Below are 18,178 nucleotides of genomic sequence, written 5' to 3'. Positions count from 1 at the left end.
AGGGAGAGAAGTGAACCTACCTGATGCAATCAGGATAGAATGAATCCAATTTGATTCTATTTTCCACACATTTATCAAAGGCACATATCTATGGACTGCACCTTTTTTAAAAAGGTCCAAGAATCCAATGGTCTTTGGGTTTGTGTAATCACACTGTCCTGAAGAAAATAATCCATACACCAACTAGTGATGGACAAGACGTTTTAGATAAAGTAAAGTCAAATCCAAACTATCAGCCACAACTCACCAGAATATGTGTGTGTGTGTGTGGTGGGGGAGATGGGAGGAGGAGGCGGGGAATGTTGTTTTGAGTTTGAAAGAAGTTTCAATTTATTTTTTGTTGGCTGCTTTTCTTTTCTGTGCAACTTCTCAGCTTTGTATTTTCAGCCAACTCTGAAAACCCAAGATTCCCTGGAAAAGGCCATTCCTGCGGCGTTTCCAGCCTGGCCCAGGCCAGGAGTTGCTGAAAAGTTTGAGCTGAGTTTTATTCTTAGGAAAGTGGCAGCCCAGTTTCTCAGCCAGGGATTTAGTCAAACATCCAGACCTAAGGATGCTCGCCCACCACTAATCATCAACTACCTCTGTTCTACAGGAGAGGGACTATAAAACTACTCCAGTGTTTCCGAGTCTTCTTAGGTCCGAGACTGAAGACCCCTTTATTCAAAGTCAAAAACCTTTACGTACCCCTTTCTTTTATACATACTATAAAAGTGTCAAAAAATGTATCAACACTAAGCCTCTAAAAAGTTGTGTGTGGGCTTTGAGACATTGGCATGGAATACTTGACCATGTAGAGGAAGAGTGTGCAGGAAATAGGGGAGAGGGATTTCCCTTGCTTCATGTTGTAATACTTTTTTTTTTTTTTTAAAAAAGCGTTCAGCTCTTTGCAAACCCCTCCCTGCCCAATTGGCTTTCATGACCCTCCTGGGGGTAACAACCCACCCGACTATTCTATTGGACTTTACAGATGATTATTTAAGAAGGGACTTTAACCCTAATCCTGGTGATATTACTTCAGTGAGTAAATGGAGCATGATATGGCTCTAAAAAGGCACCTTTTCATAGAGTTGCTTACGGCTGTTACTCTGAAACTTTTCTGACCATGTAATCTCACTTAACATTGACATTCCACCTTAGCAACAACCATGATCTTCAATACCATATGAACTGTGTTTCCTTGGCAAAACAGGAAAGGCTGAATTGGAATTCCATTCCCCCACCCCTTCACTTGAAACCAGATACCTTTGAATTGTTGAACAGTCCAAATCCCCATGGTGGTTATATTTGGAATCCAAAATAGAGGAGAATGCATCATAAAGGTGAAGGAGAGTTGCCACAATAAGGGGTCTACATACTGCCCTTGGGATGCACATGGGTAACTCCCACCACTGTCTGGGAGCTAGCGCATTGGATAATTAACAGAACCCCTATCTTAACACAATCAGCAGAGCAGCAATTTTATGGCATCTTTTTCCTCCTTCACCCATGATCACCTTTTAATTAGGTAGATATGTGCTTTGGCCTCCTTACTAGTTTTGCAAAAGCACACAGTACTGTATGCCCAAAAGACCATATGGCTTCACTAGCAAGCATCTGTGTGTTTTACACACACACACCCCCCTTTAACACCGCTCTAAGTCACCTAGCAGGCTAACTGTTCCTTGAGTGCATCACTCGCCTTCTGTAAAGTTGTGGCACTGCTGTCCAGTGAAAATATTCACCTTCAGAATGTACACACTCCCTCCATACCAGTCTGGAGGGATGTTTGACAGATCAGGACATTTCTCTGTTAAAGCCTGATCCTTTGGCATCCACAACTCCCACTGCTGTCAATGAGAGCTGCTGATGTTCATCTCTGAAGATTAGGACCTTAGTCTGTGAGTGTACCTAGTCGTCTGCAATGGCTCCTCTGGGCAAAACATGAGAAAAATAGGTCTTTGAACCCAAAATCTTTGGCAACCGTTTTGTTTTGATGCATGAGGGGGACGGGGGCACATGCAGAAGCAAGCAAATGGGCATGAGGCTAGCCAACAGTTAACTCTTTCAGCGCTGCAAATGGACACATAGCTTCTGAAGCATTTCATTAGCCTGGCTGGAAAACAGACTTCCAGGAGGCAAAGCCACCACACATCAACCTTTAACCAAATCACCTGCCAAAATTTCATTTTCTGAATGGTAACACTGGTTATTCTAAGGGCAGCATAAGGGAATTTCAGCCTACATTGCTAGCAGGGAGGCTCCCATTCTTTGCCTGAAAAAGGCCACACCAATACTTTTTGCAAGTAGCAATTTTAAAGTTTTACTGAATCTACGTAGTGTCTCATCCCTTTTACATTTTGGGCCAACAGTTGAGCTATCAAGCCAAGTCTTCATCCCAGAGTAAGTTTTAACAGCTGTATATAAATCTCCCCCCCCCCCCGAAACAGTTGTTAGTAATGGAAATGCTGACAGACCCTCCCCCCCCAGAAAAAAAAAAGTCACAGCAGGGCAACGTATTATTCTAATAAGTATGCGCACAAGCTGTGGATCCTTCTCTCCTCCCGCCTTAGTTTTCTGTTAATGTACATTGGCTAATTAACAAACAAGCTTACGAGACATTCTTACAGCAGAAGGCAACATTTTGGCCCCCCGCCCAAACCAACAGGGGGAAATGTCAACATCCTCAGCCAGACAAGACCAGATGGAACTAATGTATAGTGACATGAAATGATGAGAGAATGAAGGGAACGAACCACCAAACTATTAGAGAGAAAAATAGGTACAAGTGTCTCACCGCTTTCGTTTTTCTCTATTACGTCCACGACTTCCCCAGCCTGAAGGCTGATCTCAGAGTTCTCCTGTTTCTCATAGCTGGACACCACCACATATTGCTCCAGGATCATGGGTTCAGAACTAGCATCAGCACCTGGGGAAGGGAAAAAGCAAGCTGTAAGCCAGCTTCCAGCCATGGCTCCTCGAGAGCGACCGCCGTCCATCCAATTCATGATAGGCCAATTTGTCACCACCGTCAAGCCAATCAGAACAAAACCTTGGCTCGCAGCATATCCCCAAATGGCTGGCCATATAGAAACAGCTTCCTCTGGCCCACAACCCAGCAGCACAGAGGAACATTAGAGAGGAAGAAAAAAAAAGTTTAAAGCATAGTGAATTAATCAAAGTTTCATGACGGATTCTGAAAATAAACCTCTTCCCAACATGGTTGCCACAATCCTTGTCCCCATTCAGATAGAAAAATCCAGGGTAGAAGCAGCATAAATCCACAGCAGAGCTATTCCCCCCCAGGAAACCAAAAGAAAAAATAAACAGTTCTCCCCTCGGAGGCTCAGCTCCTTCTCCACTCTTGAAGGCTTGAGCTGTAAGTCAAGAGGGGGCTGTGGATGCCAATCATATTCGTGTGCACTGCAGCCCTTAAATAGAAACACATGAGCAGGACTGACTAAGGGAAGGGGTGGAGGAAGGGAACGAGTGAGGGGAGGGCAGAGAGACTGTTTACTTGAAACAGAAAAGTCACAGCGCCAGATTCTTATTAAGACAGACACCCCTCCACAGCCTTTTCCAAGCATTTTGCACAATCGTCCAAAAAAAAAAAAAATCCTCCAATTATAAGAGAAGATGCAGAACTCCACATACTGCCTTGTACGAGATGAACAGCGGAAATCTTTACACAGTCTGATTTCTCTCCCTTCCAATGTTTTTTGTTTGTTTGTTTGTTTTGTTTTTTAAGAAGTTTGCAATCTAGCATGAAATGCTTTAATTATTTCATCTTCTCCATGCTGGACTTTTCAACCAGCAGGAGATATTTCTTCCCTATTCCTGCACATTCCCTCCTACCCTCCCTGCCCCCCACCCCCAAACCCACCAGCATCCCTCTGATTGGTTTCTTTTGGTTTTCTGAATAATGCAAATCATATGTTTTAAAGCCGAGCTAGAAGACAGGAGTGTTCCCCCACCAGGGATGGAGGGAGAGTTCTCTGCCATGTAGCAAGCTGCAGGAGATGCAAGAATCTCCTTAACTCATCACTCAACTGCAACATCAACAAAGCACACAGGGCCACGCAACTGCCAAACGGACAGACACAGGAAAGCTCTGCATACACACCACTGCAGAGAGAAAGGCTATGAATGCATTTTTAATGCAACAGTTCCTGTTTTAATTAAAAAAAAGGACGCTATCCTTTTGATGTAGATCAAGGATCACCTTGTTTAGAGACACTAGACAAGGGATTCTCAAAAGTCATTGCACCCACGACCCCCTTTTGACAACAAAAATTACTACATGACCCCAGGAAGACAGGGGCTGAAGCCCAAGGGGTTCAGCCACAGGTGCGGGGGGGCCTGTAACCTGATTTCCACTAACCGGGGCTGAAGTACTCTGGCTTTGGCTTCAGCCCTGGGTAGTGAGGCTCTGGCTTCCACTTCGTCCCCAGCAAGTCTAATGCCAGCACTGGCAACCCCTTAAAACGGGGTCACGACCCACTTTGGGGTCCTGACCCACAGTTTGAGAACCACTGCACTAGCCATAAGAAACATTTGACAAAGCTGCAATAGATTGGAGTCCTAATGTGTTAAGCACTCTGTGTAGCAGAGATTCCTGTTGTAATCTAAAGAAACAAGACAGGCAAAAGGTGAGGTGGGAAAGTGGGGCAAAAGAACTCTCCCAAGGGTCATACAATGGGTCAGTGGCAGAACTGAGATAGAATCCAGGACCTCTTGAGTCCCAGTTCAATGCCCTATCCACCAGACGACCACGCTCTTTCTGCTCTGTTGGGAGGTCAAGGTAATCAGTGGAATATTTAAATCAACTCTCTCCAGCCAGGCAGATCACAATCAGCACAGTACTTAAGTGCCTGCACATCCATCTTTCCCCCAATTTAGTATGTAATTTGATCCTACAGACAAAGTTAGGCCTAAAAATTTCCCTTTCCTTTCTTCTGGCAGGTACCTACTGCCTTATCCAAAGGCCACTAGTCCAGTCTTTTCCTGAAGCAGGAATACTGATTGCCTCTCTTTGGCCCAGATTTAAGAGGTTCAGAATAAAATTCCTTAAGAGTGTCCAGCTAAACTCACACAACATACAGAGTCCCACAGCAATTTTTCAGTATATTTTAAGAAGAGTGTTTTCTTGCTAGTGAATTTTCTGCTCACAAAAGCAATGAGCGGAGTATCATCAAGAACAGGGTGATTGACTCCTTATGTGCCTATCAATAATACGTAGGGCAAAAAGCTGTGTGATGATAGGGGACTTCAGTTTGAAAGATATATACTGTAGGTTTCGGGTTGCAAGTATAACACATCTTTGGAATGTCTAAATATTAGATAGGACACATTTCCTAATGCAATAGCGTTGCAGCCAACACGGGGGAATTCTACACTAGACCAGTTTTGACAGATAGAGGAACTGATCACAGAACTAGAAGTTAATGGTAACGTAGGTACAAGTGATCATGACTGCAAATTTATACATGTGATCAAAACAGAACAGAGTTTAGACCAGTGATTATTTACACACACACACACACCTTTAAAAAGGAGCATTGTCACAAAACTGAAAGCTATTATGAATCCAATCTGGGAGGAAGAATTTAATCAGAAAAATGTGAATGATAATTGGGAATTATTTAACAACACTTTACAAGATGCTCCAAAAGCCACAATCGAGGCAGAAGACTGTGAACCTACTGGTTAAAAAGACCAACCTGGTTTAGAGGGGAAGTAAAGGCAGCTATAAAAAAATTATATAACCAATGGAAAAAAGGGGAAGATAATAGTAATGAATATAAATCAGAAGTTAGAAACTTTGATAAGGAAAGCAAAGGGACACATATCTATAGCCATCAGAGTTAAGGACAATAAAAAAAATCTCCCTTTTTAAAGTAGATTAAGAACAAAAACACCCCAACAATGGTACTGCTTCATTACTAGGAGAAATAGCAGGATGACCAATAAGAACAAAGTAAAAAAAGTATTCAATAAATACTTCTTTTCTGTATTGGGGGGACTGATATAGTCATATCAGATGACACTCCTTCCATTCCATTAGTATTTTTTGGGGGGGGAGAGGAGTGGGGGTGTTAAAAACAGCAGCAATTGAAGTTAGACATTATTTAAAATCAGCAGGGCCAGATAACCTGCATCTGAGAGTTTTAGAAGAGCTGATTAGGAGCTGTGGACCATTAATCTTAAATTTTCACTAAGTCCTAGAACAGTGGAGAAGTTCCAGAAGACTGGAAGAAAGCGAATATTGTGCCAATTTTTAAAAAGGAGTAAATGGGATGACCTGTGTAACTATAGGCCTGTCAGTCTGACACTGATCCCAGGCAAGATAATGGAGTGACTGATGTGGGACTCTATATTATTCTCCTTTAATTTTTTATTAATAAATTAGTGAGAATCAACATGGGTTTATGGAAAACAGATTGTCAAACTAACTTGATACCTTTTGATGAGGTTACAAGTTTGGTTGACAAAAGTAACAGTGTTGACGGAATGTATTTATTCCTGTAAGGTACTGGACTTGATACTTCATGACATTTTTATTTTTATTAAAAACTAGAAAGATATAAAACATGGCACACATTAAAATGCATTAAAAGCTGACTGATAGGTCTCAAAATGTAACTGTAAAAAGGTAACAGTCATCACGCAGATGTGTTTCTAGTGGGGTCCTATAGTGATTGGTTCTTGGCCCTATGCTATTTAAGCATTTTATGTTTTCAGCCAAGTCATTAATAAAAACACCACTGAAAGTTTGTAGATGACAAAATATTGGGGGAAGTGGTAAATACTGAAGAAGGGTCACTGATTCAGAGCAATCTGGACTGGGCACAAGCACACAATGTGTGTTTTAATATGCCTAAATGTAAATTCATGCAACAATGATCAAAGAACGTAGGCCATACTCACAGGATGGGCAACTCTCCTGGGAAGCAGCAACTCTGAAAAAGATTTGGGAGTCCTGCTGGATAATAAGCTGACCATGCACTCCCAGTGCCACAGCAGAGCCCACAGAGCCAATTCGATCCCAGGATGCATAAATAAGGAAATCTCGTGTAGGAGCAGAGGTTATTTTACCTCTGTATTTGGCACTGGTGCAATCACTGATGGAATCTTATGTCGACTTGAGGGATTCAAATCATAGAATCATAGAATATCAGGGTTGGAAGGGACCCCAGAAGGTCATCTAGTCCAACCCCCTGCTCGAAGCAGGACCAATTCCCAGTTAAATCATCCCAGCCAGGGCTTTGTCAAGCCTGACCTTACAAACCTCTAAGGAAGGAGATTCTACCACCTCCCTAGGTAACGCATTCCAGTGTTTCACCACCCTCTTAGTGAAAAAGTTTTTCCTGATATCCAATCTAAACCTCCCCCACTGCAACTTGAGACCATTACTCCTCGTTCTGTCATCTGCTACCATTGAGAACAGTCTAGAGCCATCCTCTTTGGAACCCCCTTTCAGGTAGTTGAAAGCAGCTATCAAATCCCCCCTCATTCTTCTCTTCTGCAGGCTAAACAATCTCAGCTCCCTCAGCCTCTCCTCATAACTCATGTGTTCCAGTCCCCTAATCATTTTTGTTGCCCTTCGCTGGACTCTCTCCAATTTATCCACATCCTTCTTGTAGTGTGGGGCCCAAAACTGGACACAGTACTCCAGATGAGGCCTCACCAATGTTGAATAGAAGGGAACGATCACGTCCCTCGATCTGCTCGCTATGCCCCATCTTATACATCCCAAAATGCCATTGGCCTTCTTGGCAACAAGGGCACACTGCTGACTCATATCCAGCTTCTCGTCCACTGTCACCCCTAGGTCCTTTTCCGCAGAACTGCTGCCTACCCATTCGGTCCCTAGTCTGTAGCTGTGCATTGGGTTCTTCCGTCCTAAGTGCAGGACCCTGCACTTATCCTTATTGAACCTCATCAGATTTCTTTTGGCCCAATCCTCCAATTTGTCTAGGTCCTTCTGTATCCTATCCCTCCCCTCCAGCCAACACCCACATATTATTCACTGACATCTGAGCCAGAAGACAGATGCTAGAGGAGAAGCTTTGCCAGCTGAATTGAAAAAAGAAGTGTCATTTCATGAAGCAGCATTTAGAGGCCTGTTCCTTAACTCCAGATACAGAAGTCAGATCTGGCTACAACAATTAAGTGTCGGATATGCAACATCTTGACGTCCTTCATCCACAGGTTAAATAGTTAATAAGCTCTTCAGTCAAGCAGAGAAAACAATCCAGTGACTATAAACTGAAGCTAGATCTATTCAGAATGGAAATAAGGTGTAAATTTTTAATGGAGAGAGTAATCAATCATTGGAACTGGGTCGATTCTCTGTCACTGATCATTTTAAATCAAGATGGTATTCTAAAAGATCTATTCTAGGCATGATTTTGAGGAAGTTCTATTAGACTATTATAGAGGTCCCTTCTGGCCTTGGAATCTATGAAGTCCAGTGCAGGTAAGTGCTATGCAAAATGTCATGTCATGTACCTCAGACCAGATCTGCAACACTGCCTGCTGTTCTAATCCTAGGCCCACAAACAAGTGTGCCAACTGCACCTCTATCCTGACTGACAGTAACCTCTGCTAATCAGGCTCAAGGCTCCACTGGAAGAGAGTCCATCAATCATAAAGACGTATGCCTAAATTCCATGGTGGTTTTCTAACATGAAGCAATATCCACAGGGGACTAGGATGAAACCACAAAACACAGTCACTTACAATCTAGTCAATATCAGAAACTTGGTAGCCTCTCAGATATTAGATGCTACTGCAGGACTGTACTTTGGTAGGAAAGTTACAAGAATATTAGAAAAAAAAGTACAATATTTAGTCAAGCTACATCACATCTACTTCAAAATAAAATATTTCTTCAGACCATCAATGTTTAGTTAAAAGACAAAAGTCCAACACACTCTTGAGTCCAGTGGCAGGAATGGTAGCCATTATGACAACCATCCCTGCTGGATACAAACAGAACAGGGCTGCTTCAGGTTACGCTGTACATCGGCCAACACCCATATATTATTCACGGACATCTGAGCCAGAAGACAGATGCTAGAGGAGAAGCTTTGCCAGCTGAATTGAAAAAAGAAGTGTCATTTCACGAAGCAGCATTTAGAGGCCTGTTCCTTAACTCCAGATACAGAAGTCAGATCTGGCTACAACAATTAAGTGTCGGATATGCAACATCTTGACGTCCTCCATCCACAGGTTTGAAACCTGGTAGTTCATCCTTCCAAGGTAGATACTGTAAATCAAGCCTTAAGTGGCTTGATTGATGTGGATCTAGCTTAGGGCTTGCGTACACAGTCCTGGCACAGAGCGCTAGTGGGGTATGATTTGTAAAGCATTCCAACATGTGGTGCCCTAACTTGCCTGCTAAAGAGATACCTAGTGCACAATGCTTTACAAATCGCACCCTCTGGTGCACTTTGCTGCCCTGTGCAAACAAGCCCTTAGTTAGTACAGCTATTGGCACAATACAAGTTGATAAAAAAGGAGACTTTTGAAACAGGCCTGTTTAAAAAAAAGTGTGCTATGGGACCTCTAATGAGGGTGATGGATCCCATGTCTGTGACCTTGGACGAAAATTTCCCCTTCCCTCTACTGTTGTGTACAGCATCAGCTGCTGTCCTCCAACCCAGAAGTGGATGCATTTCAAGACGCATTTCATTTACATCCAGCCTGCAGAGGGCCAAGTGGCTTCAACTTTTTGACTTCAATGGGAGAGAAGAGTACTCAGCACCTTGCAGGCCTGGGCCCATTGTTTGTACTCTGGGACTCCTTCACAATAGGCTACAAAAGAAATATTTCCCTCAGTAACATTTACAAGGGGGTGCTAAAGAGGCGAGACAGCCCGTTCCCAAAACCAAAGCCAGAGATGCTTTCTTGGTAGTAAAAGCCACAGCCAGCTTACATTCCTTCTTCTTGCATGTCAAAAGACCCAATGGTTCCCTCCCCAGATCCCCATTAATGATCTGGAGGATGGTGTGGATTGCACCCTCAGCAAGTTTGCAGAGGACACTAAACTGGGAGGAGAGGTAGATATGCTGGAGGGTAGGGATAGGATACAGAGGGCTGTAGACAAATTAGAGGATTGGGCCAAAAGAAATCTGATGAGGTTCAACAAGGACAAGTGCAGAGTCCTGCAATTAGGACGGAAGAATCCCATGCACCGCTACAGACTAGGGACCGAATGGCTAGGCAGCAGTTCTGCAGAAAAGGACCTAGGGGTTACAGTGGACGAGAAGTTGGATATGAGTCAGCAGTGTACCCTTGTTGCCAAGAAGGCCAATGGCATTTTGGGCTGTATAAGTAGGGGCATTGCCAGCAGATCAAGGGACGTGATTGTTCCCCTCTATTCGACATTGATGAGGCCTCATCTGGAGTACTGTGTCCCGTTTTGGGCCCCACACTACAAGAAGGATGTGGAAAAATTAGAAAACGTCCAGCGGAGGGCAACAAAAATTATTAGGGGACTGGAACACATGACTTATGGGGAGAGGCTGAGGGAACTGGGGATGTTTAGTCTTCAGAAGAGAAGAATGAGGGGGGGATCTGATAGCTGCTTTCAACTACCTGAAAGGGGGTTCCAAAGAGGATGGCTCTAGACTGTTCTCAGTGGTAGCAGATGACAGAACAAGGAGTAATGTCTCAAGTTGCAGTGAGGAAGGTTTAGGTTGGATATTAGGAAAAACTTTTTCACTAGGAGGGTGGTGAAATACTGGAATGTGTTACCTAGGGAGGTGGTGGAATCTGCTTCCTTAGAAGTTTTGAAGGTCAGGCTTGACAAAGCTCTGGCTGGGATGATTTAGTTGGGGATTGGTCCTGCTTTGAGCAGGGGGTTGGACTAGACCGGCAAGCAGGGGGAGAGAAACACAGAATCTGCTTGATGAACCAAGATATTATTTCCACCTTCACAAACTCCTTTGATCTCAGCCTGTAGGCCCCCCCAGCAGGATGCATATTTCAGAACAGCAGTGAAGAGTCTGCTTGCCTGTGAGATTATTTTCATCTTGTGGTCTGTTTCCTGGTGAAAGACTTGAGTATGCCAGTTCTCTCCATAGGGCTCAGCTTTACAATACAGCTGGGATGCCGAGGTGAGGATTGGGTGAAGTCACCCTCCAGGGACTGGGTAATAGTCTCATTAGAGCTTGCCTGTACCACTCTTTCAAACAGATGGCTTGCTGCTAAGTGACATATCTCCAACCTGTCCCCCAGCCCAAGCAGGAGAGCATAGCTACCTCTGCAGCTCTCAGCGACAGAGACCTACTACTGACCTCAAGTCTCCTAGGTAAAAATGCAGGCCAGTATTACCAAGCCAGTTCTTCTCTGCTGTGTTGCAATAGCCAACATACTATGTTCTGCAATGGCCAATCATTTAAACCACTCACAGGACACAAGGTTGTCTGGCTATGGAAATTTGAGAACCCTGATCTTTGCCAAAGTATTTTGCTATCAGGCCTATAAAATGTGTCAGCTCTTTTAATCCATATCATGCATGGTTTTCATAATGCCCTTTTAGGATCATCATGTACCAAGTGTTTACAGATCCTGATTATAAGAATTAATATAAAACTGAGCAGTAAAATCTTTCAAGAGAAGCCAAACGGAAATGGTCAGCAAGCACCCTTTAAACAGGATTTTTAGTGAAGTAGCAGATAGTGTTGTTATTTTAGGGATCTCTTTAGCCCTTCTGGATACAACTATCATTTAATTCAGGGGTTCTAAACCTCTTTTCTTTCTGAGGCTCCCCCAACATGCTAGAAAACTTCCACGGCCCACTTATGTCACAACAACTGTTTTTCTGCATATACAAGCCGGGGCCGGCATTAGGCGGTAGCAAGAAGGACAATTGCCTGGGGCCCCATGCCACGGGAGCCCCCATGAAGCTACACCGCTCAGGCTTTGGCTTCAGCCCCGGGCTTCAGCCCCATGCAGTGGGGCTTTGGCTTTCTGCCCTGGCCCCAGCAAGTCTAATGCCAGCCCTGCTTGGCAGATGCCCTGAAACGTGCTTGCGGCCCCCTGGACCACTGGTTGAGAACCACTGATTTACCCCATACAAGTTTTCTTCAAGGTATCTGGCAGTATGTACAGTGGGTGCCATTAAACTGTCACTAGTTTCCACATGAGTTGGATCTTGGTGCTGTCCTATACTGAGGAAGTAATAACTCTAGAGTCTCAGATCCAGCATCGTAGCAACTTAATAAACTTGGAACCTTTAAAAAAAAAAGAAAAAGAAAAAAGGTAACCCCGTCCGCATCTTTGGAAACTGTTACAGGGGAGTTACAAACTGCAGCTGCCTTTCTCTCACCTCCCCCCCACCCCGACACCCCTACCTGTATTTCTTCACCAACACCAGCCCCTACCAAGATTTATTTTTAATTAAAAATGGTTCCAATGCCAAAAGCCTCCCCGACCCTTTAGTTTCTCTAAGGAAAGACCAGGACCATCTACGCTGCATTTCTCATGTTAAGAGCTAGCAGATTTGGGGGCATCCATTGAGGCTGTTCTCGCTTGCTTCAACCCTTCCCTAAAATCTTAAGTGGGGTGGGGATGGGGACTCATCCAAGACCTAGAAATCATCCATGTGTGTGTAGACATATTAAAAAAAAAAAAGTTACAATACACTTGAGGAACACTTAGCATTGTTGCAGCCAGACTCGATCTTCACAGCGGAGACATGTCTGAGGGTGGCCCATTGATGAAGTTAGTCAGCTATTGCACATCAGTTAATGACCACGTATGGTTAAAGGGCCAGATTTTCAGAAGTGTGCAAACCCTCAGCATCTCCCTTTCATCCCAGTGGAAGCAACTGACGAGTTTTGAAAAAAAAAAAAAAAAAAATATCCAGCCATAGGAGTTCAAAGCATTTTACCAGAAGAGCCCTTTAAATACTGTACATGAAGCCTTGATTCATACACAGATCCTTTCCCAACCTTCTTAAACACAGTCCATGCCCACGAGAGTGTCCAGCTCTCCCCTTTCTCACATATTCATGTTGGTTTTCAGTTCAAACTTTCTCCCCAGAGTTCCTTCCTTTTGACTGCTCCCCCCACTCCTACCTAAGCACCTACTCATAAGATAGGGTGTTTCAGGCATATATTGCCAGCTTGTTACAGCCTGCCTGGGTCTTCAGTGAATACAATTTAGCAAAGATGCAGATGTGCTAACTTTTTAAGCATATACAGAATTACAGGAGTTTGTAGTGGAAGACATCCCTTGCATTTAGGCAGGCTAGCCAACCCCTCGCTACCACAGAATTGATGTACTGTAGGGAGCTTCTAACGCTTTGCCCCATCCTCTCCAGGCAAAGGTGCTTCCAAACACTTCCCTTGGAGTCTATACCAGCCTAAGATCTGGCATTCCCCTCACTCCCCCTCCATATAAACCCTACCTTTGCTACTCCTGGGGGCATTCTGCACCACGGCACCATGCAGAATTTTGCAGAAATTGTTGTGCGCAGTTTCTTTTTCCCACCCCCACAGAAGTGGTCTGCAATGCTGCTAGCAGCCACTAGTGGCCACTGGACTTGGCCGAGCCCAGCTTGCACACAGAAGACACTGCTGAGGGGTAGGAGAGGGAGCTAGAGGAGGGGTTCTCAAACTGGGGGTCGGGACCCCCCAGGGGGTCATGAAGCTATTACCTGGGGGGTCCAAGCGGTCAGCCTCCACCCTAAACCCTGCTTTGCCTCCAGCATTTATAATGGTGTTAAATAAATTAAAGACATGTTTTTAATTTATAAAGGGGGGGGATTGCACTCAGAGGCTTGCTATGTGAAGGGGGTCACCAGTAAAAAAGTTTGAGAACCACTGAGCTAGAGGGTTTCTGGCAGCAGTTCCCAGCATGCCCTGAAGGAAGGGGAGTGGGGCATGCAGGAAACTCCTTGCAAGCCAGGGACCGAGCATCAGGCTATTTCTCCCTCTGGATCCCTGGGCTGGGGGGTAGGGGAGGGGAAGGAAGGGGACAGGTGTCTGGGCAAGCGGGGGGCCCTGCAAGTGGGCTCTCGGGGGAGGGGTTGTGGGTGTCTGGCCTCCTGGCTGCGCTCTGTGTGTGTGGGGGAAACAGAGGGCAGAGAAACAGGAACCGGGTTGTCATACGGGTTTCTTTAACTCTTTATTCCTCACAGAGCGTGTGTGTGTGTGCCAGACATACTTGCTTCCAGCTATTTTGAAATAAAATTACCAAATAATTGAAACTGGTGAGATTATGTGGTGTTATTTTGGCAAATAAAAATTTGCCCAGTTTTAAACTATTGTGCGCAGAATTTAATATTTTGGTGCAGAATGCCGTCAGGAGTCATTTACATGTCAGGAGTACCCTCTGAAGCAGTGCCACCAAGACACTGTTGGAAGTTGTGCACCCGCATCACAGGAGGAGCACGGTCTAGAAAGAAAACTGGGTAGATAAAAGTTTGGTGTTGGATTCCCCCCCCCACCTCCCGGCATAAATTTATGGGCCACACAAAACATTCATTTCTTTCACAGGTCTTCTCCTAAAAGGCCCCACTGCGTACACTGCCCTCATCAGAATATATGGCTTGTTTACCAGGCAATGCTATAGCAGAATAATTATTCCACTACAGTTATGGCAGTCAATTTTCCCAAGTAGACAAGCTCTATTAGGTATAAAAACCTAGAGGAGATAGAGATGAAAGTGGAAAAGCAGCTAACCAAAGCCAGGGAAGGAGACATTTAAAAGAAAGAACAACACTTCACAGTGGTCGAAACTAAGGCCTGGGCTACACTGGGGGGCGGGTTTCGAACTAAGATACTCAACTTCGACGTCAGTTACACAAATGGTGTAGCTGAAGTATCTTGGTTTGAGTTACCTGGCCATCCTCATGGCGGCAAGTCAACCACGGCTGCTCCCCCGTCAACTCCGCTTTCTCCTCCTGCCGAGGTGGAGTACAGGCCTCGATTCGGGGATCAATTTATCGCATCTAGATGAGACGCAAATCGATCCCTGATAGATCGATCACCACCCACCAATCCGGTGGGTGGTGAACCCATACCCTAAGACGGGACAGACCATCTCCAGCAGTAAAAACTAGCAGGACTTTCATCTCACAGCTTTGAAGTCTGGGGGGGAGGGATAGCTCAGTGGTTTGAGCACTGGCCTGCTAAACCCAGGGTTGTAAGTTCAATCCTTGAGAGGGCCATTTAGGGATCTGGGGCAAAAATTGGGGATTAGTCATGCTTTGATCAGGGGGTGGGCCTAGATGACCTCCTGAGGGTCCCTCCCAACCCGGATCATCTATGACCCGAGCTACTACAGCAATATTTTGATCAGCAAAGCCAGATAATGGTATCAGTGATTCTATACCAAACAGAGCCATTGGCTGGGATGTTATGGTGGGAGATGAAGCTGTCTGGTAGGAGCATGTGGAGAGAGGGGAGGAGATGTAAAAGTCTGGGATACTGCATACTGTGGGCATTGTGGAAAGATTCTTGTAAATACAGGAAGGAGTATTAAGATAAAAATCTAGAATTAGGAGAAGTGTTTAAATAAGTGGCCCAATATTAAAGAAAAAAGTTCTCTTTGTAAGATGCGTCCTGAGCCATAAAGTTTAGGGCCAGATCAACAGTTCAGGATCCTTTTTAGAGATTTTTGGATTTGGCCCTGGGCCCCTTTTCAATTGTGTAGTAACAAAGTATTGGCAAAGAGCGTTGCTTTGTAACAACCATCTTCTCCAACTGTTTAATTGGTTCCATCTATCAAGCAAATTTATAGAACATTATTTCTGTGGCATCTTTTGTGAACTTGGCCAAACAGTTTAAATATGGACGGGGGTATTTCTGATTCTTAGAAGATGGGGTATAGTCAACTGTATTCTGAATCTACCACTGCAATATACGAATGGCAGAGACACTGGAAGTGAAAGATGAAGAGGAGTTCCATACAAGCATGTGGTTTGGACTAATCTGTTTAAGTCTAACTCTTTAAAAAAAAAAAAAAAGGGGGGGGGGGAGAATACAGCCACTGCAACTTGAATGGAAAAACTTGATCAATTCAAATATTGAATGTATAACATACAGTCTCAATTTAAAGCTTCCAACATGACTTCCTGAATCGTTTTAACTGCCAGTCCCGCAGTGATAAATAAGCCATCACACACACACACACACCCCCACACCCCCCAAAGAGTGTGCGACGGCACTGTGCACACAGAGGGCTGCACAGTGAAGTTTAGAACAAAGATGCTATATCCACTCTCCTCTCCCATATCCCCAACACCTTGCCTAGTAACAGTGTCCATTCTTCCCTGCCGCCCCTTTGGATACTGATGCAACAATCTGGAAGAGTTACTACAGCCCGGAGCTGTCTCATCTCCCTCTGGGACCTTTTTGTGGCTGCTATGGAGCAGCTGCGGGGACACCCAGCCAAATGCTGCATATGCCGCTGGGGAGAAAGGCCAGCCTGGAGGCTCCTCTAATCTATTCTTAAGGAATAAATCCAGCCCCCAGCATATGGGATGTGTAGAATGGACAATCTGGTCATTTTTAGAAGTTCTGCAAGTGACAAAAATCAGGATATTCCTTCAAAAATTTAGGACAGGCAGCCCTAAGGCAGGTGGTGAGAACAGTGCACGGAGGTGAAGAAGAGAGCACATGGTGTAACTATACAGAGCTAGTCAGATTCAACCCTGGTGTAGCTTCATTAAAGTCAGTGAAGTTACACAAGGATTGAACTTGGCCCCGTTGCCATCTGCACCGATTTCTTCCTCAAGCAAGCACTCAGTTTCTTTCCTTTCCTCCTTTATGCTTTTTGCAGCATTTTCCAATAAAGTCTTCACAGAAATGAAAAAAAAGTTAAATATTGCCCTTTGCCAAGATTAGCTTGTTAGTTTTGGGACTTTATTTTTATCTGCTGGTTTCTAAGACAGAGCCAAGAAAAATTAGAGGAGGGGTATGTGGGGGGGAGAAAACTAGATTTGCTTTCCCCCACCCCTTCTTGGAAAGTTGGCTCACTTTATGGAGTCCAAATGACTAGGTTACAGGTAGAAAAAGTTAAGAAAACTTTCCTTAAGTATTTTGCACACAGATGTGCTAAACCACTTGGACATCATTCAAGCAGCTGCCAGACAGGGTCTCCCACCAGCTTAAAATCACCTAAGTACTTTGGCATTTGCCCTAATTCTGCTTGCTGCAGCAATGTGTTCATACTGGATTCCTTAGAGCTGTGTTTCCCAAAGTGTGAGGGAGACTAGCTAGGGTAGTGGGGGAAAATGAAAGACCTATATAGTTAAAAGCCATCTTAGAAAAGCACCGGTAGGGTATAAGGGAAGGAGGGGTTACAATTAGTTTCTTGCTCCTGAATGGGGGGCTTATCTTTCAAAGATTGGGAAATGTTGCTTTTAAGTATAAGGTCTGATTTTGGGGTGGAGCCAGACACGCACAACTCCCAACGACTCCACAGGAGCAAAGGGTGCTCAGCGCCTCTCAGGATGTGGCTCATAGTTGGCATCCAACTGAAAGGAGATGCTTTGTTTTCAGAGTTAAATCTGGATCCGGTGTCCGAAAAGGAATGGAATACTTTTCATGGTGGAGAGTGCTCTAGAATTTCAATGCAAGGGTCTGACTACAAAGAACAGAGGGTTAGAAATCATCAGGGATTTAAGAGATACATGGTGCTTGGGCAGAGGAAGCACATGCAATGCATTGCAGAGTGAGCTGCTGTACCAGGCAATGCAGTTAATCACTCACATCTGCTCCCAAGTAGACCCAAGTTCATAAAACCAAACCCACCTCTTTCCCTTTTTGGTCAGCCCAGAAGACCTGGCATTCAGTTTACTGCTTTGAAGGTAGCGACAGAGAATGTTTGGTAGGCTTTTATCCAGTCTAAGGGGGTTCCACCACCTCTTTCGTCTCATTCTCACTGGGGACATCTACATGGGGATAAGAGGACCACAGCATGGCCACAGCTGGCCTGGGTCAGCTGACTCAGGCTCGTGGTGCTAAAAATTGCTGTGTAGACCGTATGGGCTTGGGCTGGAGCCCGAGCTCTGGGACCCTCCACAAGCTTGAGCCAGCTGACCCAGGCCAACCACAGATTTATTCCCGGGTAGACATCTCTGCCGAGTCTCGTTTTCTCACTCCCATTTTCCCATGTAGCTCTCCGAAAAGTTTACTTTTCATTTCATTCTGTTGTTCCTAGTTAGACACCTTCGAACAAGATA

General features: G+C 44.6%; 1 protein-coding gene across 6 annotated transcripts in view; it reads right to left on the bottom strand.

The window, feature by feature from the left end:
• Positions 1–18,178, bottom strand: part of SH3PXD2A (SH3 and PX domains 2A) — a 383,399-nt gene that overhangs the window by 89,964 nt on the left and 275,257 nt on the right. For all 6 annotated transcript variants that reach the window (XM_084634157.1, XM_084634156.1, XM_084634159.1 and 3 more), the window contains one exon: positions 2,774–2,905. In XM_084634157.1, the coding sequence (XP_084490283.1) occupies positions 2,774–2,905 (132 nt within the window). The remainder of the gene's footprint in view (positions 1–2,773; positions 2,906–18,178) is intronic.

The sequence above is a fragment of the Lepidochelys olivacea genome (genome assembly GCF_965140295.1).
Source record: "Lepidochelys olivacea isolate rLepOli2 genome assembly, chromosome: 7".
Classification (NCBI taxonomy): Eukaryota; Metazoa; Chordata; order Testudines; family Cheloniidae; genus Lepidochelys; species Lepidochelys olivacea.
The sequence above is the reverse complement of the archived record's forward strand: the minus strand, read 5'-3'. Positions and strand labels throughout refer to the sequence as shown.